At 33.9% G+C, this 25,689-nt stretch overlaps 1 protein-coding gene across 1 annotated transcript; it reads right to left on the bottom strand.

Moving 5' to 3' along the window:
• Positions 1-12,037: 12,037 nt before the first annotated feature.
• LOC133285426 (histone-lysine N-methyltransferase SUVR5-like) lies at positions 12,038-24,431 on the bottom strand. The gene is made up of 11 exons (XM_061482644.1): positions 23,961-24,431; positions 23,312-23,614; positions 23,100-23,210; positions 21,977-22,087; positions 18,585-21,374; positions 18,105-18,266; positions 17,642-17,758; positions 17,460-17,563; positions 12,786-12,923; positions 12,455-12,542; positions 12,038-12,145 (listed from the first exon to the last, which is right to left on the bottom strand). The coding sequence occupies exons 1-11, from the start codon at positions 24,429-24,431 to the stop codon at positions 12,038-12,040; spliced, it is 4,503 nt and encodes a 1,500-aa protein (XP_061338628.1).
• Positions 24,432-25,689: the final 1,258 nt, after the last annotated feature.

Genomic DNA, 25,689 nt, shown 5'->3' with positions numbered 1-25,689 from the left:
ATAATTAATGAATGAGTGAGACCCAGTAAATCTCAACTGTTAGATGCACAGAAATCAACGGTTAAGATCTGGTGTAAGACTTATTATTCTTACACCGGTGTAAGTTGATCTTATCCCTATATATATATATATATATATATATATATATATATATATATATTTATGTGTGTGTGTGTGTGTGTGGGATATGTTATTCTACCTACTCTTATTTTGCCTACATTTGCCTACTCATTTCAATACCGTCAGATAACAATCTTATCCAATGGTGGAGATTTACTATATAAAATAAACTCTTTTATTCCTTTCTCTCTTTCACTGTTTTTCATTCTTTCTCTTTCCTCTCCTTTCTCTCTCTTTAATGGCGCTTCAACATCAAAAAAAGGTGCAAGCTTTTTTTCTCAATTCATATAATCCAGCCATTGTTATGAGCATTTAGATAAAAAATTGAAAAGGGGGTCAAGAAGAAACAAACTTAGATGCCCTATGTTATGGGATCAAGTATGCATGTTGTTGGCGTAACATAGAGAGAACATATATCTTTTCCCCATTTCAAGGTGAAAAACTAGATAAGAAAAAGAAAGAGATAAGTTGATTCGATTTCAAATTTCAATAGTAAAATAGAAAATCGTGGATTAATTGAAAGAAAGATATTCTTCGTGATTTTCATTTTTTTGTATTTTTATGGTTTATGCCATGTTCAATTATATCAGATTCAAGGAATTTTGAAAATTATATTCATCCAGCAGAATTATCATGCATTAATCATTGATTGGATTTAGATTCAAATATAAATTCAGATTGTAAATTACGCAAATCGATAGAGAGAAAGAGGAGGAGAGAGAAAGAGTGTGAGAAGTAGTAAAGAGAAAGAAAAAGGGAAAGGGTTTATTTTATTCCGCAAATCTCCATCATTAGATGAGATTGTAATCCAAAGGTTGGGTTGGATTAATTGAGAAAAAAGCTTGCACCGTTTTTTGACGTTGAAACGCGAGCGCCATTAAAGAGAGAGAAAAAAAATGAGAGGCAGTGAGAGAGAGAAAGGAAAAAAAGAGTTTATTTTATATAATAAATTTCCACCATTGGATGAGATTGTAATCTAACGGTATTGAAAGGGGTAGGCAAAGATAGGCAAAATAAGAGTAGGCAGAATAACCTATCCATAATATATATATATATAGTTTTACTTTTTTTCAGTTGTTTGACGTCCAACAAATAAATTTAGGAAATCATAACCATACAATTAATTTACCTAAAATTACAGAAACACCCTTCATTAATCGAAACGATGTAGTTTTTGGGTAGCAGTAGATAACTTTATCTAAAGTGACTGTAGAAATATTTTTTCATATATATATATATATATATATATATATATATATATATATGTTTACATTTCTACAGCTGTTGTAGTGCAACAATCAAATACTTGCCATATATGTACTTGAAAGCATTAAGTGTGGGGAATCATAACCATACAAAGGATGAAAGCATTAAATGTGGGAATCATAATCATACACCTGTCGTTGTTGTACGTAAAAAGGACTGTAGAAATAATTTTACCATATATATATATATATTTGTATATATATATATATATTTGTATATATCCGTATATTTTTTTAATTTTCTTATATATGAATATAAATAATATATTAATATGTTTGCCTCTGTCAGTTATCGCACAACAGAATTTAAATGAAGATAGAAAAAGAGGGGATTTATTGTCTATCGTAGGCCTCTATGGTAGAATTAGTTGGGGCCTGAGAGGCGGTGGTTTACCCTGTGACGGATGTCAGCGGAATGGATCTTGTTCTAACGTTGATCAAAGATTTCTCTATGAAAAAAAAAAATAAATATATATATATATATATATATATATATATATGTGTGTGTGTGTGTGTATATATACATATATATAAATGAGATAGGTTATATTTACAAAAAAAATAATTTATAAACTTTACAAATTACACTATGTACTCTCGGGTAGTACATTCCTATCTGAGTATAAACAAAAAATTTATAAATATAACTCTTCCCTATATATATATATGGAAAAAAAAATTTCACTCCGGAGTAAAACTTAGAAGTCTTATTCCCCATCTTAATCGTTTATTTTTGTCCATTTATTGGTTATAATTTATATAAAATTAATAATTAATTAATAAGGTGGACTGGAATTAACAGTTTGGATAGAGAGTAAGACTTCTAAATCTTATGCCGAAGTCAAAAGATCCTTCTTATATATATATATATATATATATATATATATATATATAGGGGTTTATATTTCTGCAGCTGTTGTACGTGCAACAATCAAATACTTGCCATATATATACTTGAAAACATTAAATGGAGGGAATCATAACCATACAAAGGATGAAAGCATTAAACGTGAGAATCATAACCATACACCTGTCGTTGTTGTACGTAAAGCGGCTGCAGAAATGATTTTACCATATATATATATATATATATATATATATATGAGGTAGGATTCTTTGACACCAGTGTCAAATTTGAAATTTGACACCTCATCTGATAGCCGTTAGAATAAAAAAAACCAACGACTCTGATTTGTAAGCATGTGACATCATTGATATTTTTTGATCTAACGATTATCGAATGGAGTGTCAAACTTTAAATTTGACGCTGGTTTCAAAGGTTTCTACCTCTATATGTATATATATGTGTGTGTGTGTGGGAGTGTGTTTTATGTTTCTCATGTTATAGGAGATAAAAATTATCTGCTACATATAAATAAAAAATATGTGGAGTTCATATTTTGTCTTTTTTTCTTTTCTCTTCATATGATCTCACATATTTTTATGTGTGTGTAGAAAATAATTTTATTTCAGAAAATATCAAATCCTATATATTATTACTTAAACTAACAAACGCGTAATAATAAGAATGAATTCCATTACTAGCAAACAATGGATATTAAAAATAGCACCTAAGTCGTTAGGAGGTTAGAAAAGAAATAAAATAGAGTCCTATTGTTATTTCTATTGAATTTTTAATTACTAAAAGAACTTTTAAAACAAATTTGTTTCAGTATTAATTTGAGAAATGCTCCTCTAATAAAGCAGGTCGGCCACCATACCCTAAATGCACAGGCTAGAATAAAATCAAATTGCATCAAAGGAGAAACATGGTTGGCCACCATACCCTCTGAATTACAGTGCCACTTTTTCCAAAGCAATGATTGATTTGCCACAATACAATCCATCTCAGATCCGAAGGTGACTTTAATTGGGACCTCTTTGATATTAGTTGAGCTTAATTCAAAGCTCCTCAAGCTGGCCCTCAATTCTGGATTGGCTGCTTTAGCTTGCCCCAACCGACCTAGCTAGCTCATTAATTTATTAGAAACTAAATTATAGATTTAATATTTTCATTTTTCCTGTGAAAAAATTTATCTCATACACTTACATAAAAATATTCAGGTCTCATTAATCTTTTCTCTCTTTTTTTTTCTTTATAATATAATCCACTCACTTTTATATAAGTGTGGCAAAAAAAAATTTTCTGCAATAAAAATAAAAATATTTTTCCCTTAAATTATTCAACGTAACCGTTGTATATAAGGAGTCACTCAACTCACATGCCTATGGATCAAACACGGTTGAAAAGGATTATAGCATCAAATTTCTCGAGATAAGAATATCTTCATATGCTATGTATATCTCCACTCTTCAATTGAGAATAATATTTTTCACCATTATTCACATTATTGTTATTCTACAAAAATCACTCATCTCCAACTATAACCAAATCATTTTCATCTTGCCCTTGATTTTTAATTTGCCTAATGCTTCACGGTTATCTTAACTAAGATATATAATTCATATTATTACCTCGCATAATCACTATTATATATTTCACGAGATACATCACTCTTCCAATTTTCGAACAAGTTCAATTTGTCTGTTGACCTGCTGTTTGCTTTTCGCAATTTCTCATCCCAAAGAAAAAAAAGCGTGGACTCATCATATAGTGATATTCAATAATTTATTTAACTTTTGACTAGTTTCCTTTTATTTCTTTTAAGCAATTACGCAGACGTGTTGGGGTGACTTTAGTGCAATCATGGAGCTTTGTAATTATTCTAATTTATGAACAAGAAAGAGGGTAGAGAGGAAAGAAAGATAGAAACGTGTTTTCGTCATGAAGCATCAGAAGGAAAATTCACATCCACAAATGCTAAGTGAGCTGGCCTAGAATTGTTGGCCTTGGCCCCCTCTGAAGCACTGCTCTTTCTGTATTTTGTGGGCTCCTATGTCCTGAGATTAGATGTCATTAATAGCTCTGTACCAAGTCCTACTCCAAACTTTAAAGTGTTTAATTCAACTAATAACTAATTTTTCTAAAGGCTGTAGTAAAGAACCTCATCGCTCCAACAAGGATCCGACTGGATCGAACACAGTTGAATCTGATCCAATAGTTATTTGGGCCTTTTTGGAATGAGTGTTGCATGATGATGACTTGGCTGAATACTTTGCAACTTTGCGAGATGCTTTGCAAGATGGAGGATTAGAGATTGGATGTCTTGATTGGCCACCACAAATGAGGATACTAGTAAGGCACTTTGACGGATGGGTTATGAGCTTTAATTAAGATGGAATAGATTATTATACATCGGTTTTTGCTTTTGTTATATAATGGTTGATTGTTCCATTTATGCTGTCTTAATATGGTAGCATTTAACTTCATTGATGCGAATAAGTGACTCTTGTATGGTATTTCGTGTGCAAAATATTTATTTATGGACTATACCTTTTTGATGGAGTTGGAACTAAGTGAATATCTATTAACCATTGACTATTAGGGTATTTATAGAATTCTGAGCTAGTGATGTCATGTAACTGTAGAGAACTAAATTGCTAATGCCATGTGTCAGTATATTTACAGGATGATATATATTTGGGATAACCACGTTTCCTTATCTTTTAAAGTCTTAGTTATTGGACCCTTTAAACCATTCTTGGACCGGGTGTTGTATCCTACATGGGATTAACCAATTACTAATCCCCAGATTTTGACACATTTCGTCTAGCTCAAGGAGGGCTCACTTGCTCATTAAGACTTAACATGAACCACAAAAACGTAAATCACCAACCAGGAAAATTCTAAAGTAATTTTGTATATATTATTGTGGAAAAGAAAAAAAAACTCCATAATTAATTATATATACATATTTTTAAAATAATTATGATAAAATTAATTTTATGTTTAAATATATTAATTGAAAAGTAATTTTTTAATAGGGTCAGATACTTATGTAATAAAATGTTGCAAACTGTAAGAAATGATTTAGAATATTATTTGTTGGAAAGTAAAAAAAGAATTTTGTGTCTAAGTTATTAAATAATCAAGTATTAGGACTAAAAAAACTTCAACGTATATCTTTTGGGAAAAAAAGATGTTTTTATCTTAAAAAATAAAGAAAATGAAAATAGAGAGTTATGTGACCAAAGTGAAAATAGAAAACAACTAAATAGATGAAAATAGAAAAAGAAAAGGCCACGCATCATGATGTTTATGTTTTTCGAATAGCTAAAAAGAATGTTATGAGTTGACAAATGCTCATACTTTAGAAGTTCCAATAAAACATAGCACAAAAGGAAAGTCAAGAAAATTAATAACAATTCTATCTTGATAGCTAAGCAGTTGGACTTGGGCTTATAATATTTTTATGAGGCTCAGAAATACACTTCTGTCATATAAATAAATGGTTAAGCCAATAAGGTACTTAACTTCTAAATTCTATCTCTTATTTATCATTGTGCACATACTTTACCCTTTAGCTATGTCGGGCAAAATGACCATAGTAATAACAAATAAGAAATGTTTCTCTCAGTCAAAGCTGTTTCGAAATCAATTTCCAGTGTAGAACAGTCAAAGCTGTAGGTCAAAGTGACGGGAATGGTACCGTCACCTTGCATGGCGGGACTGGGTGCCATATGGGCAGCCCATGGAGTCCCGTTCAGTATACTTCTGCACCCGTCAAGGTCAGTGACGCGTTCAGTGCCCAACTCCCTCCATCTCACTTCCTTCACACTCGTTTCCCTCTCCCTCTTCGTGTCTGCATTCTTTCTCTCCATCTTCATTTGTCCTTCATTTTGATCATTTGTCTCTCCCTCTCTCTGTGTACAAGTAAATTAAACATTACGAGTCATCAATTAAAAACAAATTATGCAAATGTTCATCACAACAGTAATTATTAAATAATTCAAAAACTATTTACATTAATTCAAACGTAATTACTTAATTTTCCAACTAGGTTTCTACATTAAGTCACTTAATTAAATAAGATACATATTATGTTAAACACAAATTAAAAATCATAAAATATTATATTTTAATTATGTCATTACAATTATGCTTAATAGGCATGTGTAAAACATTACGTTACCTTAATGTTTAATAATTACATTAAATATTTAACTAAATTTGGTTCTTCGTCCCTGATTTTTTATAAAATATTATAAATATTTAATTAAATCACTAAGCTATAATGTCTGTTTAATATTCTTATTAACAATTAAATAGTGTAACACTAAGTAGGTTTTTTTCTTTAGCTTTCATAACTTATAATTACTAAATTAATCTGTTTATGTATTTTTTCTTAACGTTTCATTAATGATTAATCTGATCACCCAACAAAACAGTAAATAAACAATTAGTGGATCTAAAAGGATATCAATAATTCTAAGGCTAATAATTGTAATTATAAAATGGGTTCGCTTTTTCTACGGTCAATATAGATAACTTATTTACAGTGAGCCCAAAACGACGTCGTTTTGAAGCGAAAATCAAAATATTTTTGTAATTATAATTTATTTCAAGGTTATAATAATAGTTTTTTTCATTATGATTTTTTAATTTTTCAACCCAAAACAACGTCGTTTTTGGAACGAATGTAGATAACTTATCTACAGTCACTTTAGAAACATTAAAGCCTTATAAAATAATGTAAATACTAATTATAAAAAAACCTAAAAGAAAATTACAGTTTCAATAATTAAAACAGTAATTACAAATTCATTTTTTATTAATAAATTTCATTACTACAGTTATTCTAACATAAACACTAAGGTAATTAAAATAATTAACTTACTTTTTATTACTATTTCATAATTACAGTATATAAATTAATTAATTAAAACTAATTATAAATAGTTAATTTGAATTGGTTTCTTTCATATAATTTCATTGCATCTATTTATTAAATTAATTAAAACATAATTATAAATTAATTACAATTACTTAATTTGCTCACAGAAAAAGATTCAGGGCTACTGCATCTAACGTTTTCAATAGTTAATTTCAATATTGCCTCTCTAACGTATTGATTAATTTGTAATCTAACGTTTTCAATAGTTCTAAAATCTAATTATAATTATCTAATAATTAAAACAGTAATTAATGTTGGGAAATTCGTTCCTTCAAACTCCAATATCAAGCGGGTCCAGGGAAAGCCCGTGGCGGAGAACCACCACCAATGAGTTAAGGCTACACCAACCGTAGCAAGTGGATCCGACACCATGTCTCAACCCAAAACCTTAAAGCATTGGGTTCATGAGTCTTTTCACTTATACACTTCACTTAGCTCATTACCAACCAATGTGGGACTTATCACACTTGAATATCTCAACAATCTCCCCCTCAAGTGTGAAACCCACCATTGGTATGCTCCCCCTCAACCGAGTACCCGAAGCGCAAAGTGCTCGACCCGCCTCCTAGCCAATCACTAGGCTAGCTCGAGCCCAATCCGGCTCTGATACTAGAGTTGGGAAATTCGTTCACTCAAACTCCAATGTCAAGCGGGTCCAGGGGAAGCCCGTGGCGGGGAACCACCACCAATGAGCTAAGGCTACACCAACCGTAGCAAGTGGATCCGACACCATGTCTCAACCTAAAACCTTAAGGCATTGGGTTCATGGGTCCTTTCACTTATATACCCTTCGTTTAGCTCATTACCAACCAATGTAGGACTTATCACACTCGAATATCGCAACAATTAATACGTATTTCAAACAGTAATTATCCTACGATTTATCATGATAAAATCTAAAAAAAAAAATACTACAACCCATACTACATACCTGTTATTGACCGCAAATGGAGAGAGGAATGACAAAATTTTCACCTGCGTTGGAGAAAGCATACAACAAATAACAGAGGGGAGGGGAAGACAAAATAGGATATGAAATATTTAAGCCACCGTGAGACGGTGGGTGATAGGATAGGAGGTTCTGGAAACAGAGGGAGAGGGGATACGAAATGGGAAATAGGGAGACAAATGATCAAAATGAAGGACAAACGAAGATGGAGAGGAAGAAGGCAGAAACGAAGAGGGAGAGGGAAATGAGTGTAAAGGAAGTGAGATGGAGGGAGTTGCAGGCGTGGGTGGTCAGACACTGAACCCGTCACTAACCTTGACGCGTCACTAACCCGCCATGCAAGGTGACAGTACGTTCCCGTCACTTTGACCTACAACTTTGACTATTCTATCCTGAAAATTCATTTTGAAACAGTGGGAGAAACATTTCTTATTTGTTATTACTATGGTGGTTTTGCCAGCTATGTCGTATATTATAGTATTACACAATAATTTGCCTACCTTCAAAAGTATCTCCTTCATAGATACATGAAAGAGGGCATCTTGATCCAACAAAAACATTATCAATCTCTGATTGAACATCTTTGTCATTCAGACAGAACAAAAGGTATCTAGTAACTTATTATTTTATGAGAGCCATCAAATGAATATATAAAAAGTGCATTAAAGAATATTACAAAGGGACCATAACATCCCAATGTTCCCCTTCTTTTGCCTTTGTCTAAACCTTTGAATTTACATAGTTCAATCTACTAATTGAGAAAACCTTGTTAACTATTGCGTTTATTGGATCAGTAGAGTGTGACATTGTGGAGACATTTTTACATGTAAGTTGCATCAAGCAGATTTTGTCAAACTAAGTGCATTTTTTAACTATTGCAAAAACTCAATATACATAATGTCTAACACAGATTTGATCAATTAATAGTACTGGAGTAAATATATGATTTGATCTCTAAAGGATATTGCTTGTGTTATTTTGGTTTTAGAAAAAATTTACTAATATAAATTAGTTCTCGAAGCGATGAACTTGTAGGCAAATTGATAATTTTGGAGAATAATTTATATGAATAAAAAATTTGAAAACTAAAAAAATAAAATCAATACTTTCAAATTAAATACCAATTTGTATAGTTACTCATATTATATTGTTCCCTTATTTATGATTCTCTGTTTAGAATGTTATAATACTCAATTTCTCTTATAATTACTATGCATTGCTACATCTACTGTATATATGAAATTTAGCAAACGTTAAATTTTAATTGTTAGGGGGATTGTTAGGGTGTTATTCTCAATAATGGGCTAAGCAATGGACTGACACTCTATGTCAATTTTAAAATTTAAAACAATGAAGTTATATATATATTTTTACTTATATAATCATTGCTTAATTCATTTTTAACTAATTTGAGACTCTCTACCCACATTTAAATTTCATTTCCAACCAAAAATTTGGGAAGAAAAAGATGGAAATTAATAGCAATGCTGAAACATGCAACTGATGACACAAGGTAAGAGTAGTCTTATTTATGAGCAGACAAAAACACTCATTATCTGCAAAAGACTAATGACCGACAAGTTGGTCTGTTATTGTTCTTGTTGAGATATATAGTCTCACATTGGTTGAATGAGCAACTAATGTGGAATTTATAAAGTCTTGGGCACTCCCACCCTTTGAGCTAGCTTTTGGGGTGGTGTATCCCAAGGTTCTTTACAGCCCTCTTAGCTGCAATTCATTTAATAATTTGTCTATCATCCAAAGCTCTCAACCCATTTAGAAGTTCATACTATGAGATTATAATTCTTATAATCTAATAATATTTGAATATATTTTTGTAAATCACTTTAAAATATTAAATAAATTTAAAATCAAATTTTAACCCTATGTTATGAGTACTTTAGAATAATCACAACCCTTGTGGGCCCTTTCCCTCATATAACTGGATCATTGAAATTGAAAGCAGTACTTCAGAAGCTCAATCGCATGATGGATTGGTCTATGGCCCAACCCCTGGTAAAATAAAACTGAGAATAATGAAATTATAGAAACAAGTAACATGGTAAACTTTTTTCCCCTTCTTCTTTTATATATAATATCTTGAGATCTATAACAGGTCTACTTCATATATAATGTGCTAAATTTATTTATTTTTTGAATTAATTTATGGGTATCTCTAATTTTATTAACTTTTTATATAGGTCATTATAAATTAAAATTTATAATTGAGTCCTTATATTTTTAATTTTTTAAAACAAGTTTTTATTTACTCATAGTTATTAAAATTCTGTTAATATTTATTAAGTTATAACTGTATGTGTAATACGTAGTGTAACTTGACCAATCCTTACGTCAGGTCACATTACAAATTATTTTGTCATATATATATATATATATATATATATATATATATATATATGTATTACGAGTAGTACATAGTGTATTTCAGAAATTAACTATGTACTAGGATAGTAGATAATTTTTCTCTTTTTTCAAAAATTATGTACTACCCATAGTACATAGTATAATTTGACCAATCCTTAGGTTAAGTCACATGACATCCGCTTAACCCATATATATATATATATATATATATATATATATATATATATATATTAGTTTTATATCCTATAATATAAATATAATTTGTCTGAATTTTCAAATAAGTTATTAGAGTTACTAAATATAATTACAAAAAGTAATAGTCAAATTACAAAAAAAAAAAAAAGTAATAGCCATTCACAATTATTTTCTTTAACTTTGTATATCTAATATATAATTTTATTTACAATTGTTTACTATTCAATCAAAACAAAAAAAAAACACTCATTAATAAATAATAACTATTCGCAAATTTCTTCATAAAAAGATTTTTAAAATGGGACTTATGGATTCATCCTTCAGTGTATTTAGAATTTCCTTCAATTCAACAGTTCATTTTGTAATAACAAAGTACCATACAACTAGATTTTATTCTGTTCTACTTCCATTGTTAAGTAGTGTTCCACCGAATTACGCTGCTGAAGTCCCAACCATAGGACTATAAGTCTACGTTCAGCAACAGTTCAATTGCTATGAGCAGTGAGCCTCAGGAAACTGGGGCATGTTAAGCAGCACAGGTTGTCCTTCGTTATAAGTGGATCTCTGATCTTTCTCAAGCACATAGGGAATGATGACATTATATGTTCATTCAGAGCTGTTGTTTGAAACAATGACTGCACAAAGCATGTGACATGAATATCTAGCTCCTCCATGGACATGCAGCCAACTAGATGCAAATTTAATTTGCAAATACTGTACTATTTTTAAATTGAATCTTGTAACATGAAGTTTCATCGAATGCTATTTACCCTAGAGATTGTGTTTCATGTTTCAAGTTTCAAGTTTCAACTCATAGAGTTTCCTTTTTTTAATGGAGTTTAATACAGTACTTGTATAAATGAAAAGGAACATTTGATAGTACTCATCTTTTGATTGACAAAATTTACAATCAAGCTAATTCTATAAATATGTTACTTAGCCTACAAAAGAAAGGGAGATAAGTTAACCTGTTACATATTTACATTCCAGCAACACTATCAAAGATATTGAGACATAGATAAAAAGAAGAGAAGAAAATGGGGGAAAAAAATAACAATTGCCAATCCAGATAGGTTTAACTTCAGAGATATATCTTTTTTCATTTTTCTTAGACTTTTTTCGGTTGGGGGGTTGGGACTAAGAAGGGTATTACCTAATTATTCTATGTAGACATGCACTTGGGCGGAGAGACATGAAGACTATTGTAATCCTTCCAAGTTAAGCAGGCATGATTTTCACATTGGAATCTTCAAATGCTGAACAAATCATTTGATCCCCAAATTGGGCATTCTGGAAAATATTATTGCAACAGCATGGATGTCGAGGTTCTAGAAAAGGCGTCCCCGGCAGTTCAAAGATCCACAAAGGCAAGGAAATCCTTCTCCAGGCTCAAGCTCATATTGATAATTATATGTCAGTTCTTCACCCAAAGCAATCTGTTAACAAGAAACAAAGTGAAATCTAATCCGTGTAGTACAACAAGCAAGCTAGCCAAAACAACAGTGTCCATTATTTGCAAGCATGCAGGAATTAGTAAACTTGAATGATTGAAATCTGAATATTATTTTTGAATGAATAAAAAACTATATACTACATTACAATATTATTTTTGTTCAACTCCGGTTATTTCTATTGTGTTGACTCTCCCACTAGCCATCCTAGTGTTTATTCCTTCGTGTATACACACCTTCCAAGACTTACTCTAATGTTGATGCTTGTGCCTAACAATAGAGGAGAATACTTACATCTCGACTCGCATAAAGACCAATATGTGCATGCTCACAGTCCATGCTCTCTACAAGAACTTGGTAATTGACAAGATTGGGCGAGCAGCTGCAATAACAATAAATTGTAAGAGCAAACCATCAGGGATTCAAGAAGTAAAAATTAGAATGAAATAAAAAGCTGTCAGTGATAAAATCTTATGTTTCACAGAATATATCAAAATCATCATTGCTTGAAAGAAATAATAGTAAAATCCTTATCATGTTGCCAAGCAAAAAACGAACAAATTGCACCATATTATTTTTGTCTTAACAAACAACACAAGTATTCCTACATTGAATCCACGTTCACCTGTTATTGATGAACCTAGAAACATTTCCATATCTAGTAGCATCAATGACATATCGAGCCTGTCCTTCAATCATTCTACTCATATCATTAACATGAGAATCTATGTCATAGAAATAACTGCAATGTTCTTTGCCATATCTAGTATTGACATAAACCAAGTTAGTAGAAGAAAAAGAATAAACATCAAGTAAATAAAATAAACTACTTCATGAAGAAAGGTAAACCTTCTTGTAAATAATAGTTATTTTCTTATTTATTAATTTATTTGTTGTATTCGACCAAGTCCATTAGGTCAAGTCTTAGGTCTTTTATTCTCTATAAATAGAGAACTCTTTGTACAGATTATTTACAATTCTATAATATATCAGAATACCCTTTTTTAAGTTGGTATCAGAGCTTTCGATTCTAAGGGTTCTGCTTCCGCAAATCACCGTATTTAAAAACCAAACCCTATTTGCCTCTCACCGGCACAAAGCTGCCGCCGGGAAAAAAATTTCCGGGGACCTTTTGGACCGTGAGGACCCCTGTTTCACTCCGTTTTTCTTAGATCTAACATTCTACGGAGGTTTCTTTTTCATCAGACGACCGGAACAGCTCAAAAAAAAAATGCAGTATTGTTCACGCGGTACTGTTCACCAGGTACTGTTCACGCGGTACTGTTCACTGGGTACTGTTCACGCGGTACTGTTAAAAAAAAAGAATTTTGTTTTTGTTTTTGTTTTTGTTTTTGTCTCCTCTACCCGGATCTGTGTTTTTCTCTCTGATCTGACGTCGTTTGGGTGTTCGTTGTGTGTTCTTTGGTTCTGTTTTTCACTCTTTTTTATCAATATGGCCAATTTAGAAGATGGTTCTCCATATGTGAATATTCAGCAAAGGGAGTTGGATCAGCTTAAACCCGCTATTGATAATATGTGTAAGCCATCTGACCGTTCTTTGATCTTGTTTGGTAAGAGCACGCGTTCTACATCTCTTCTTGCTTCTTGCACTGTTTTTAAAACCTCATGGATTTTGGATTCTGGTGCAACTGATCATATGGCTTGTCGTACTGAGTTTTTTCGTTCTTATCATCCTACTGTTGGTAGTCATACTATATCCGTAGCTGATGGATCCCATAAATCAGTTATTGGTTCTGGTAACATTCAAATTCAACCTTCCTTGTTTCTTAAAAATGTTCTTTATGTTCCTCAGCTTTCTACTAATCTTATCTCCACTCAAAAACTTACAACTGATTTGAATTGTTCTATCACATTTTTTCCTTCTCATTGTGTTATTCAGGATCTTACCACGAAGAAGACAATTGGAGTTGCTAATGAGCAGGATGGGTTGTATCATCTCCTTCCAAAACATGCTATAAATGATAGCAAAAATCAGTTATTAATGACACGTCATCCTTCTATTGCAGAGTCTATGATTTGGCTCCATCACAAGCGTCTGGGGCATCCACCATTCAGTCTATTGAAGTCTGTGTTTCCTTCTCTGTTTCTTAATCAGTCGGTTGAGACCTTTCATTGTGATGTTTGTGAATTTGCAAAACACTATCGAGTGTCATTTCCTGCTAGCACTATTAAAAGCAGCAGACCTTTTTCTCTTATCCATTCTGATGTTTGGGGCCCTTCTAAAGTGCATAGTGTTTCAGGTGCAAGGTGATTTATTTCTTTTATTGACGATTGTACTCGGGTAACATGGATATTCTTAATGAAAGACAAGTCTGAAGTACCAGAGATATTTATTCGGTTTCATCACATGGTTGAGACTCAGTTTGGTAAGTGTATTAAAAGACTAAGATCCGATAATGGTACTGAGTACGTCAACCAACGCCTGTCACAATTCATTTCAGACAAAGGTATGATTCATGAGCTCACATGTGTTGATGCCCCTCAACAAAACGGGGTTGCTGAAAGAAAAAATCGTCACCTCCTTGAAGTTGCTAGAGCACTACTTTTCCAGACATCTGTTCCTAGTTCTTATTGGGGAGAAGCCGTGTTAGCTGCAACCTTTTTGATCAACCGTTTACCTTCACGGGTCCTTAACAATACCAGTCTTATTCATTCCATGACTTCCTTCTTTCCTTTTGTTCCCATATTGCAGAGCCTTCCACCAAGAGTGTTTGGATGTGTTGCCTTTGTCCATGTTAATAAAAAACATCGGAGTAAGTTGGATCCTAGAGCTCTTAAGTGTGTCTTCCTTGGTTATACCCCTTATAAAAAAGGATACAAGTGTTATCATCCACCAAGTCGAAATTTTTTTGTTTCTATGGATGTCACCTTTCAAGAATCTGAATCTTATTTCCCGGGTCTTCATCTTCAAGGAGAGAACAGTTCTTCAGAAGACTTATTCCCTTCCTTCTTTGAGTCTGGATCAGTCTTGTCTACTCATACACCTCTTCCTAGTGTGTCTACTCCTGGTGTATCAGAACCTTCAAATACATGAGTCTTGTCTACTCCTACACCTCTTCCTAGTGTGTCTGCTCCTGGTGTGCCAGAACCTTCAAATACACCTGAGATACGAAAGATTTTGACACCTGAATTGGTATATCAGAAAAGGAAACAACCCATACTGTCTCACCAGCAACCTCAATCGTCTGAACCACTGGTAAGTCCTGAATCTCATGTTTCTTCTGAATCTCCTGTTTCTGATTCTAATATTATTGCCTCTCATGATTTGTCTATTTCTTTTGATATCTCTAATGACTTACCCATTGCTTCTGCTTCTGATGACTTACCTATTGCCCTAAGAAAAGGGAAAAGATCTTGTACCAAGAAATCTTGTTCCTCCTGTCCCTCTTGTACTCAATATCCTATCTCCCATTTTGTTTCTTCTACTAATCTTTCTGTGCAGCACAAAAGCTTTGTTTCAGCACTAGATTCTATTTCAATCCCAAAATCAGTACATGAAGCATTGAAAGATGGGAATTGGGCTCAAGCCATGCAAGAGGAGATGAATGCGTTGGAGAAAAATAAAACATGGGAGGTTATTGATAGACCCAATGGAAAGAAAGCAGTACGGTGCAGATGGGTGTATGCCCTGAAGTATAATTCTGATGGCACTCTTGAGAGATATAAAGCTCGATTAGTCTCCAAAGGTTACACTCAGACCTATGGCATTGATTATGAAGAAACCTTTGCTCCAGTTTCAAAGATGAATACGGTGAGAGTCTTGTTATCCCTTGCTGCTCATTACAATTGAGATATAAATCAATTTGATGTGAAGAATGCTTTCCTTAATGGTGAGTTAGAAGAAGAAGTCTACATGGAATCCCTCCTGGTTTTGATTCTGTGAATGGAAAAAATAAAGTTTGTAGATTAAAAAAGGCCTTGTATGGATTGAAGCAGTCACCTCGTGCCTGGTTTGGAAGATTTACTAAGGTTATTGTTGAGAAATATAAAACCATTAATGTAACCCAAAAGCTTAAGTTATTGGGTGAGGATACATTAATGATTTTATATATCTCAACAGTTATGATGACCTTAGGATACAAACAAAGTCAAGGAGATCACATTCTTTTCTTTAAGCACTCCCAAGATGGGAAGCTCACTGTGCTCCTTGTATATGTTGATGATATTATTATCACAGGTGATGATTTAGTGGAGAGACATATTCTGCAAACAAGACTAGCATCTGAGTTTGAAATTAAAGACTTTGGAAAACTGAGATATTTCCTAGGGATAGAAGTAGCTCATTCAAAAAAAGGAATTTTTATCAGCCAGAGGAAATATGGTCTTGATCTTCTCAAAGAAGCAGGAAAGCTCGGGTGTAAACCCTCTAATACTCCTATTGAGCAGAATCACAAGATAGGCTATGAAGAGGAGAGTCCTCCAGTTGATAAAGGACAATATCAACGGCTAGTTGGAAAATTGATATATCTGGCTCATACTAGACCAGACTTAGCTTATGCTGTTAGTGTTGTCAGTCAATTTATGCATGATCCAAAGGAGAAACACATGCAGGCAGTGGAGAAAATTCTTCAGTATCTTAAAGTTACTCCTAGTAAAGGACTGTTATTCCGACGTGATGGAGATCTTTCTTTAAAAGTCTACATTGATGCTGATTATGCTGGATCTGTGACTGACCGTCGTTCTGCCACTGGTTATTGTATGTTTCTTTGTGGTAACTTGGTGACGTGGAGAAGTAAGAAACAAGATGTGGTTGCCAGATCAAGTGCAGAGGCTGAATTTCGAGCTATGGCTCAAGGTATCTGTGAGTTACTGTGGCTAAAAATTGTACTTGATGATCTCAAAATAAAATGTGAGAGACCTATGAAGTTGCTATGTGATAATAAGTCCGCTATTTGTATAGCTCATAATCCAGTTCAACATGATCAGACTAAACATCTCGAGGTCGACCGCCATTTCATTAAAGAGAAACTTGATAGCGGGTTGATTACCACTTCATACATTCCCACTGGACATCAATTAGCTGATGTATTGACAAAGGGACTTCCTTCAGACAGATTTCAAGAGCTTACTAGCAAGCTGGGAATGATAAATATCTATTCCTCAGCTTGAGGGAGAGTATTGTAAATAATAGTTATTTTCTTATTTATTAATTTATTTGTTGTATTGGACCAAGCCCATTAGGTCAAGTATTAGGTCTTTTATTTTCTATAAATAGAGAACCCTTTGTACAGATTATTTACAATTCTATAATATATCATAATACCCTTTTTCAAGTAACCTTTTGCGCCTGTTATGTGCCTCCTGCTCATCTAAAACCTCACCAATGTACTCGCACACAAATGTGCCTCGAACGATAGCCTCTCCAGCCCTTACCGCCCATCCCTGTGAATCAAAATAACAGAAGTCAATGTGAAAAGCATTAAAGAGTCAATTTGAATTTATCAAACGAATAGTAGCCACCTTTTCCTCTGTTTTAAAGACTTCCAGTTTAACCCGTACTCCATTCTGCAATGTTCTGTTTGGACAGGTTTTGTTGCAACTGCACATATGATTACACTCATAGACAAGGTAACCTTCCTGTAGTTTTGTAGAGCAATTATCAGCATGGGACAAAAATATTTATAAATTAGTAATGCAGAAATAGAGAAGAGAAATGTCTGCAATATATCCTATATAATTAACTCGAAAAATTTCAAGAGAAGATCCTAAATGTTGATATTGACAAGAGAGTTAAGTACACACGAACACAGAAATATTTCACAATGGGAAAAAAAAAAGACATAACACCTAGAAATATAGAAATCCAGTAAAAAGTAAGCAGGAAGAGATAATGTATTCAGGAATGCCAAGCAATGCCTAACATATTTAGAACAGCTCAGATTTTGGATATAATGGCAGCACACAATTAATGCAAATATTTTACCTCCAATATTATTCGGCCATTCTCATCATATGGGAACCTACCACGGATTGGTTTCCCAAAAATGTCTTTTGCATCATCATAGTCATTATCAAAAAGGTAGACATGATCACATGTTTCAGGATAGCAGGTAGGAGATGAGCAAGCACATCCCAGTTGCAAACTCTGTGAATCAAAAAATAGGTCAAAGATTATTGAAAACAAATTAAAAGATAGTCTGCTCTACAAAAATTCTTTCTAGATCCGATTTCACAAAGAAAAATGTATCACACAAAAGCGAACACATGTGAGTGCTTATGCATATAACTTTCTAGATGCTTTCACAGGTAATATATTCAACAGATACTTAATAGAACTTGACCCATTTTACCTACAAGCTATAGTATGACAAATAAGTGAAATGACATACATTTAGCATACAAGAAGTTTACGCCTATCAGATTAGGATTTGATTAAAGTAAAATCCAAGTCAAAGTTAACTACCTCATAATCAAGACCAAGTGATTGATCAAGCATTGGCTTCGTAACATAGGTAAATCTCTCCCACGGCCTAGAGAGATTTATATCTTGCTCATTGGACCCATGCCTACGGAGAGAATTTAGAATTTCTTGATCTACTACACAAATCACTGGAATTGATTCCTTCCCAAAGCTTATGTCATCACATAAGACTACGGACCCTAAATTTAAATGGTGTGAACTGATGATGTAGTGAAACTCATCCACCTCCAACTCATCACTTGGAGGATCCAATAAATTTACAAATTTTGGCCTAAGGAAACCATTAGAAAGAGATGCTAGGGGAGAAAGCAGCATTTGGTCCTTTGGTACCTTACAACCTTTGGGACAAATGAACCCCTCCTGGTGCCATTTCACTGGAATGTTGTGCTCACTACAAAGTTTTGCTGCCTTCAAATAAAGCCTTTCAGGCAAAATTCCATATTTCTCCTCCAGTGAGGCTTTAAGACTAACTCTGCAGCAAGCAGATCGAGCAATTGATAAAATATCAAAATTGTTAGGCCGAGGTTTAGTCTTTTGAATCTCAGAAAACAGAATCTTTGCAACTGCTGAGCATTGATATTCTGCCAATTTACCAATATTTGTTATCTCAGTTGCATGAGGTTGTATGGTTGTTTCCCCTATGTCTAGTGACTTTGCTGCCTGAATGCATCTCTTTAAATTAGCATCAGCCTTACTTCTGATCCTATATGATGTTGTTGCCAAACCTTTTGTAAATCTAGGACGGCTAAGTCTGCTAGATTTTAATCTATAAGCATAAGAATGAACTCCCCTCTTTGCAGAGCGACTGCTAACTAGATTGCGTCCCATATGAGCAGCTTGATGATGGCGCCCTAGGTCAGGTAGTAAATCAAATTTCAACCCACAAAACCTGCAAATGAATTTCCGCAAACCAACTGGATTCTCAGAATTATTCTCCAAAGAAGTTGAATTTCCCTGATCAATTTTTTCCAGAGAATCCTCGCAAGTAGACAAAGTTTGCTGCTCAGGAGCTTCTGATGGCTTAAATTCATCAGGATGAACTGATAGAACATGCATCCATAATTGCTCCATATTTCCAAAATGACTACCACAAGGAATACATTGGAGAAGCATGCACTGTTCAACAAACTGCACATGGTGTCTCTCCTGAACATGGTTTTCCAATAGTTTCTTGTTAGTAAAAGAATCCAGACAAATGGCACAAGCATAACCCCTGAACAGCCATTGTGCTTCCTTTTTATGATTGTCCATCCAATGATTACCAAGTGTTTGGTCATCAGGAAATTCTGCACAGCAGATCTTGCACTTAATGGCATTTTCATTATCAATGCAGTCATTAGCAATGGGAGGAAAGAGAGTTTGTCCTTCCATGAGTGAGGATACATCCATGTCATCATTGAATCCCCAAATCAATTTGATTCTCTCCTTTTCACTATGTACCAACTTTGCAAGGAATTCTCCAACACTAATATCTTTTGAGGCTTCAGTCAAAGCCCACTGGAATTGAACTTCCTTAGGAACTGGGTTTCTTAGCGACAAAATGCTTTTGAATAGCCGGTAAAAAAGCTCGCATGCTTGATGCAGATGCACCTTTTGCTCCCATGTGCAACAGTCCCTCAAAAGTTCTGTGAACACTTCTTTTGATATTATTCTACTCTTCCCATTTTTCGGACGTTTAAGCCAGCTTGGAAGATGCTTTTCACAGTACAAGAAATACCGACTTGGAGCTTGCAGACAAGGGTCCTTGTTATCATAGAGAGGAGAGCCTATACAATGAAGTGCCTCCATTGCATTATGATCATTGCCAAAAAGGATGGGCTTCTCATCTAAGTTACTTCTTCCATGGAAGGAATCACCATCAATGGCTGACACTGGATTTACTTGCAATGGATTTTCAACATTTACCAATACCATGTCTTTGCAGATCATTCCCTCTGAACCAGTGTAATTTTCTTCATGTTTCCTCTTTAGTGGATTATGGCTTAAATTTGAGGTCTCATCTGTTTCAGCATGGGGCCGGTGTTTCTTACAGAATGAAGAGCCAGGAAGGGCATGATGCTTACATCTAGTACCAAGAACAGTTGTACCTTTACACATTGGAGTATCAATTGAAACAGGTCTTCTGGCTTTTCCTGAGCTTCCCAAGAAACGAGAGGACAAATGCACACAACAGTATACATCACCATCATTTGCCCATCTCACACACTGTCTTCCCTTGGCTTCAATATAAGCTATACATTGTCTATTCTTAGTATCAGGTTCTACAAATTTTTGACTAGACATTTCATTCATAGGTGTTGATTCCATTCCATTGCTACACAAGATCTCAGAATCTGCAGCCTCAACTACAATTTCATTCCATTTATTGGTCAAGTTACCAGGTAAATCAGTTGCTACAGGTACCTCCCTAACATCTTCCAGTTTAGAAGTCTCAGCTGCTAATGTACTCAATGTGTCCGGATTCTTAAAGAAACCTAGGTCAGTCTCAAGGGTAATAGAGTGATCCGAATCCTTGGTTTCAACCAGTGAAGCATGTGTATCTGCACGACGAACTTCAAGTTTGGGCCTTTTACTACCAACCTGAAGGCTTACTTGGTACAAACTATGAGCGGTTTGCTGCTGTGTGTCCTTGTTGCTAGAATAGGAAGGAAATGTGGAAAACCATTTCATTACATCATGCTTCCAGGTTTTCCACTCAGAATATAATGTTGGTTGCACCAGTGCATCCCGGAGAGTGCTGACATCATTCCACAAAATAGAATCAAATAATTCCTGAACAAGAGGAAAGGAATAAATCAACCAAACATATTGGACAAAATTTTGTGACTATTGTTTAAAACAAGGCATATATATTCATTTCTGCAGGTTTTAGAAATTTGACATATGATTTCAGTCTGAGCATCAGTAAAGAAACACCACATTACCCATTTCCTCTATTATTAAAATGCATTAAAAAAATACGAAAAAAGATGCATTTATAAAAAAAGAAATTGCATAAGCATAGTATTTAAGGAAATTGCTAAGGGAAGACTGTGTGAGATGGGCAAATGAGTGGCTGGTGGGAGAAATGGTTGAAGCCTCTGAAGATGAGTTTGTTTTTTATGATGATACCTTGACTTCGGGAGCTTTGCTAACGTAAATGGGGCTGGGAAGCCAGTCACGTACACTATCTGCTATCCCTTTACAGCAGTTTTGGAGTCTACAACTACGACCCGCTATCTGAGATTGATAACCATGTTATCCTATTTTTCTTATGTTTACCATCCTTTTCGAGTAACGAAATGGCAGTTGCCAGTGATGATCACGAAAACATGAACTCACACAGTCCTCCTTTTTCCTAGATATATGAATTGGCCACATAAATTATACAGTACCTCCTTCAGCAACTCTACTGATTCAGCACTATTTACATTCTGGCATCGTTCAGCCCAAGAGTAAGACGAATGTTTTATCCAGTCAGCATTTATGTAGTCCTGAACTATGCTCTGCAAAGAAAAATGTGTTATACTGCTTAAGTCACGAAAAAAAGAAAGTTATCAAGAAATATTAATTGAAAACATGATAATTGCATTTATCTAATGAAAATTGGAAATACTGGGATTTATGAAATTTTAAAACTACAGTATATCCAAAATGATACATAGCACAGATTATGCAAATCATGTACATTAGGTGTAAGCATTCAACTTCACTGAAGTGCTGAAAATTCAACTCAATCAAATATAATGCTTGATTAAGCGCCAAATACAAGTTGTCGTGAACCAACTTTCCCAAAAGCTTGTGATCTTAGATGAAATAACATAAATAGTTTTACATTATATCTCTGAAATGCCTCATTACACGAGCTTTTTGGACTCAAAACATGGACAACGCATAAGTCCACCTATCTTATGCTGAAATTCTACATTTTATTACACGAATAAGGGTGAAAAAGATCGAATTCCACACCACTTCATAAAAACTCTAATATGTGAGTTCTAACTAGTGAAGCAACTTCCAATGCATTGCAATCCTATCCTTTTAATGCTTGCAGTTCAAGATGAATGTTTTCAATAGAAGGTTCCAAAACTACAATGTTATTAAGTAGCTTTTCAATTTTAAACCACTCCCTATTAAACTCCAACTAGCGAGGGTAGGGGTGAGGGCAATCCATGTATGCAGCCTTACCCTTACATATTTGCAAAGAGACAGTTTCCCGAATTCGAACCCATGAACTGTGAGTCACAAATAAATAGCTTTATCACTACTCCAACTCGCCCTCTTAGCTTTTCAATTTTAGTTGAATTGAAAATATATAGTAAAGGAAAAACATATGGCAAATCAATCACTATGTTAGTAGAAGCTTCACAGAGAATATTGTTTTGGAGATTTCTAGGGTGTATGAACCAATAGAGAAGCATAGCTACAAGTTCAAACATTTTAAAATGCAACAAAGTTGAAGACCAAAAATATATAAGTTTTCTACTCCATAGACTATCATCAGGAATTGGAATTTACATTTTGTAGCTTTAGAAGCATTCTTCCAAAATCAGAATAACCATCACATCGAGAAGCCTCCATAGCAAATTCCTTCCAAACCATCACATCCCGGCTAGTTTCTATCAAAGCCTACATGTATTATAAAAACCTCCAGTAAAAAATAAAATAAAAGATGTAGAGATTACAAGAATAAAGAGTGGAGAAGAGGAAATTGCATCACCATCACATACATTAGAATGAAGCTGATCCACAATGTTAAGCATGCCAACGGCTAGCTTTTGCATTATGAAACGTCGTGCAACAGTCAAGTCTTTTACCATTTTCAATCCTGCCTGATAAGTTTTATATGCAATAGGCTGGGGAAACTCATCAATTGATCGAACAAGCAGCATATCAGCCCAAGAATAATTCCTTGTGTGAGGAAAAAATATGACAAAATATTTTTTCCGGTCATGAGTTGGTTTTGCTTTCAAAGTTGATAATGGCCAGTCTGCCCTTGCACATTTGATGCCGGCTTGCCACTTCCCTCTCCACTAAAAAGGACAAAGTAAAAAGAATACAAAATTAGAACACACTGCATTTTTATTTTCCATTTTTTAACAAAGTAAAACCCCTCTAAGTTGCTCAATGAAATATGTAATAGGAGGTGTCAGCAACAAAGAAAAGATTTTCTAAGAAATTCATCGACAATTCCTTGTAATCAAGCAATATTAGAGAAATGAAATCAGAGTTTTTTAAATAAAAAAATAGAACAACATTAAACAAGCAAGATCAGACTCACGAGCAATCAATACTCTTATTGTAGGGAGAATAACAAAAAATCATTAGAAAAGCTCTTAAGAGAAAGTAAAAAACTAAATTCTGATGTTGCATACATACCTTGCACCACAAAGCCACAGATTCATCCCCCTCCAGCCAAGTGGGTTCAGAAAATGACAACTCCCCTTCCCTACTGTTATTTGCTGATTCACTTTCAATATTATCCACAATTGAGAGAGAGTTCTCACAGGTTAAGAAAGGTTCATTTATTTCATCATCTTCAACATCATGGAAACTACAGGATTCCTTTTGGTCTTCCACTTGACGATCACAACATGAAGCTCCACTGCATTGGCAATCTGAATTAGTCAAGAGTTCACAACCAATCTGTTGCACTCGGTCTTGCCTTTCTATCTGAGGTCCTTCCATCTTAAGTAGTGAGTCATTCAGTCGATCATCTTCCAATTTAACTTGTTCACCATTTTCAAGGCAATTAGGTTCTCCCTGGCATACAAAAGCTGTTCCTGAACTCTGCTGAGGGCAATCAGATTCCCCAGCATACTGAACACCAGAACAAGGAAGTACTTCCATGATACTATTTTAAAATTGGCAGTATGAAATGATATGCTTGCTATGACTGATGATTCCCATCTTACCACTGTTCCATCAAAGACCATTTCCATAAAAAGTAAGATGTAGAGTTAGACATAGAAATTAATAAAAGAAGCTGAAAATGAAACACAAGTAAAATAATTGAAACTAAATGACATGAGTATACCAAATTTAAAAAGAAATAGAAAAAGATAGGGACAAAGAACTAATATTCAGAGGCAATATATAGTCAAACTTACAAAAACACCATATATTTCCCTCAACTAGACGAAAACAAAAACTGAAACTCATTGAGATTAATAAAAAATTGTAAGTAAAAAGAAAGTAGTAGCCATTGCCAACATATGAACTTAAGAAAATTCGTTTTAGGATTTCAGTGATTTCCCAAAAAGTGCATGGAGCATGGACCTGATGAATCCAGAAATAAGAATGGCCATATTCAAATTTCCTTCCTAAATTACTTGCTTTGTGAATTGGCAGCATTGGAGCAAGGAACCTTTTGCCAATATAACCATTTCAAATAAAGGTCAAGTGCCGCCAAGAAAGCAAGTACACATATATTTAAATAAAAATTGAACTGAATATTCAGTTCTCTTTGGGATAAAGATGGTGGTGGTGGTGGTGGTGGTGGTGTTTAATATTCATTTCTCTAATGTTATACTTATATTAGTAGTACCAAAATTCACCTTCAAAACTAAGGAGTTTTATCAAGGTCATTGTGGTCCCTGATTCTAGTAAGAAGTAGCAAAATTGTTTGGATTTGGATAGAAAAAAAAGCAACCAGATTTATGCGTTCCTGAATAACCATCAATAACAGAAATTAACCTCTGCAGGTGATATTAATAATTATGGATCTAATATAATTCTATACTAATCTTAGTGACGGGGACTAAAGTAAAAGGATGTATTTTGAACCATGACATGATATACACTCTGCCATGTATAAAAATGTTAATGGAAATAGTGATCTAGCAGAACGATCCATATTTTCTTGTTTGATACTCCAATGAGAGTAAACCATTTGGTGATAAATGGCAATAATAATTGAGGCATCATTTGAAAAAAATTTAATTCTTATTTTTATAATTTCCGAAAAGAAAATAATCCACGTCTAACTTCATAATGGATTATTATTACCATGGAAAGTTTAATCAATAGATGCATTCCCAAATATACAACATGTTTACAGAGAGAGAGAAAAAAATTTAACGATTACAATGGAGGTCTAAGACCCCCT

Source organism: Gastrolobium bilobum, unplaced genomic scaffold, assembly GCF_033153095.1.
Source record: "Gastrolobium bilobum isolate Gb01-03AN ecotype WA unplaced genomic scaffold, APGP_CSIRO_Gbil_v1 utg62802, whole genome shotgun sequence".
Classification (NCBI taxonomy): Eukaryota; Viridiplantae; Streptophyta; class Magnoliopsida; order Fabales; family Fabaceae; genus Gastrolobium; species Gastrolobium bilobum.
This window is presented reverse-complemented; position numbering and strand designations above follow the sequence as displayed.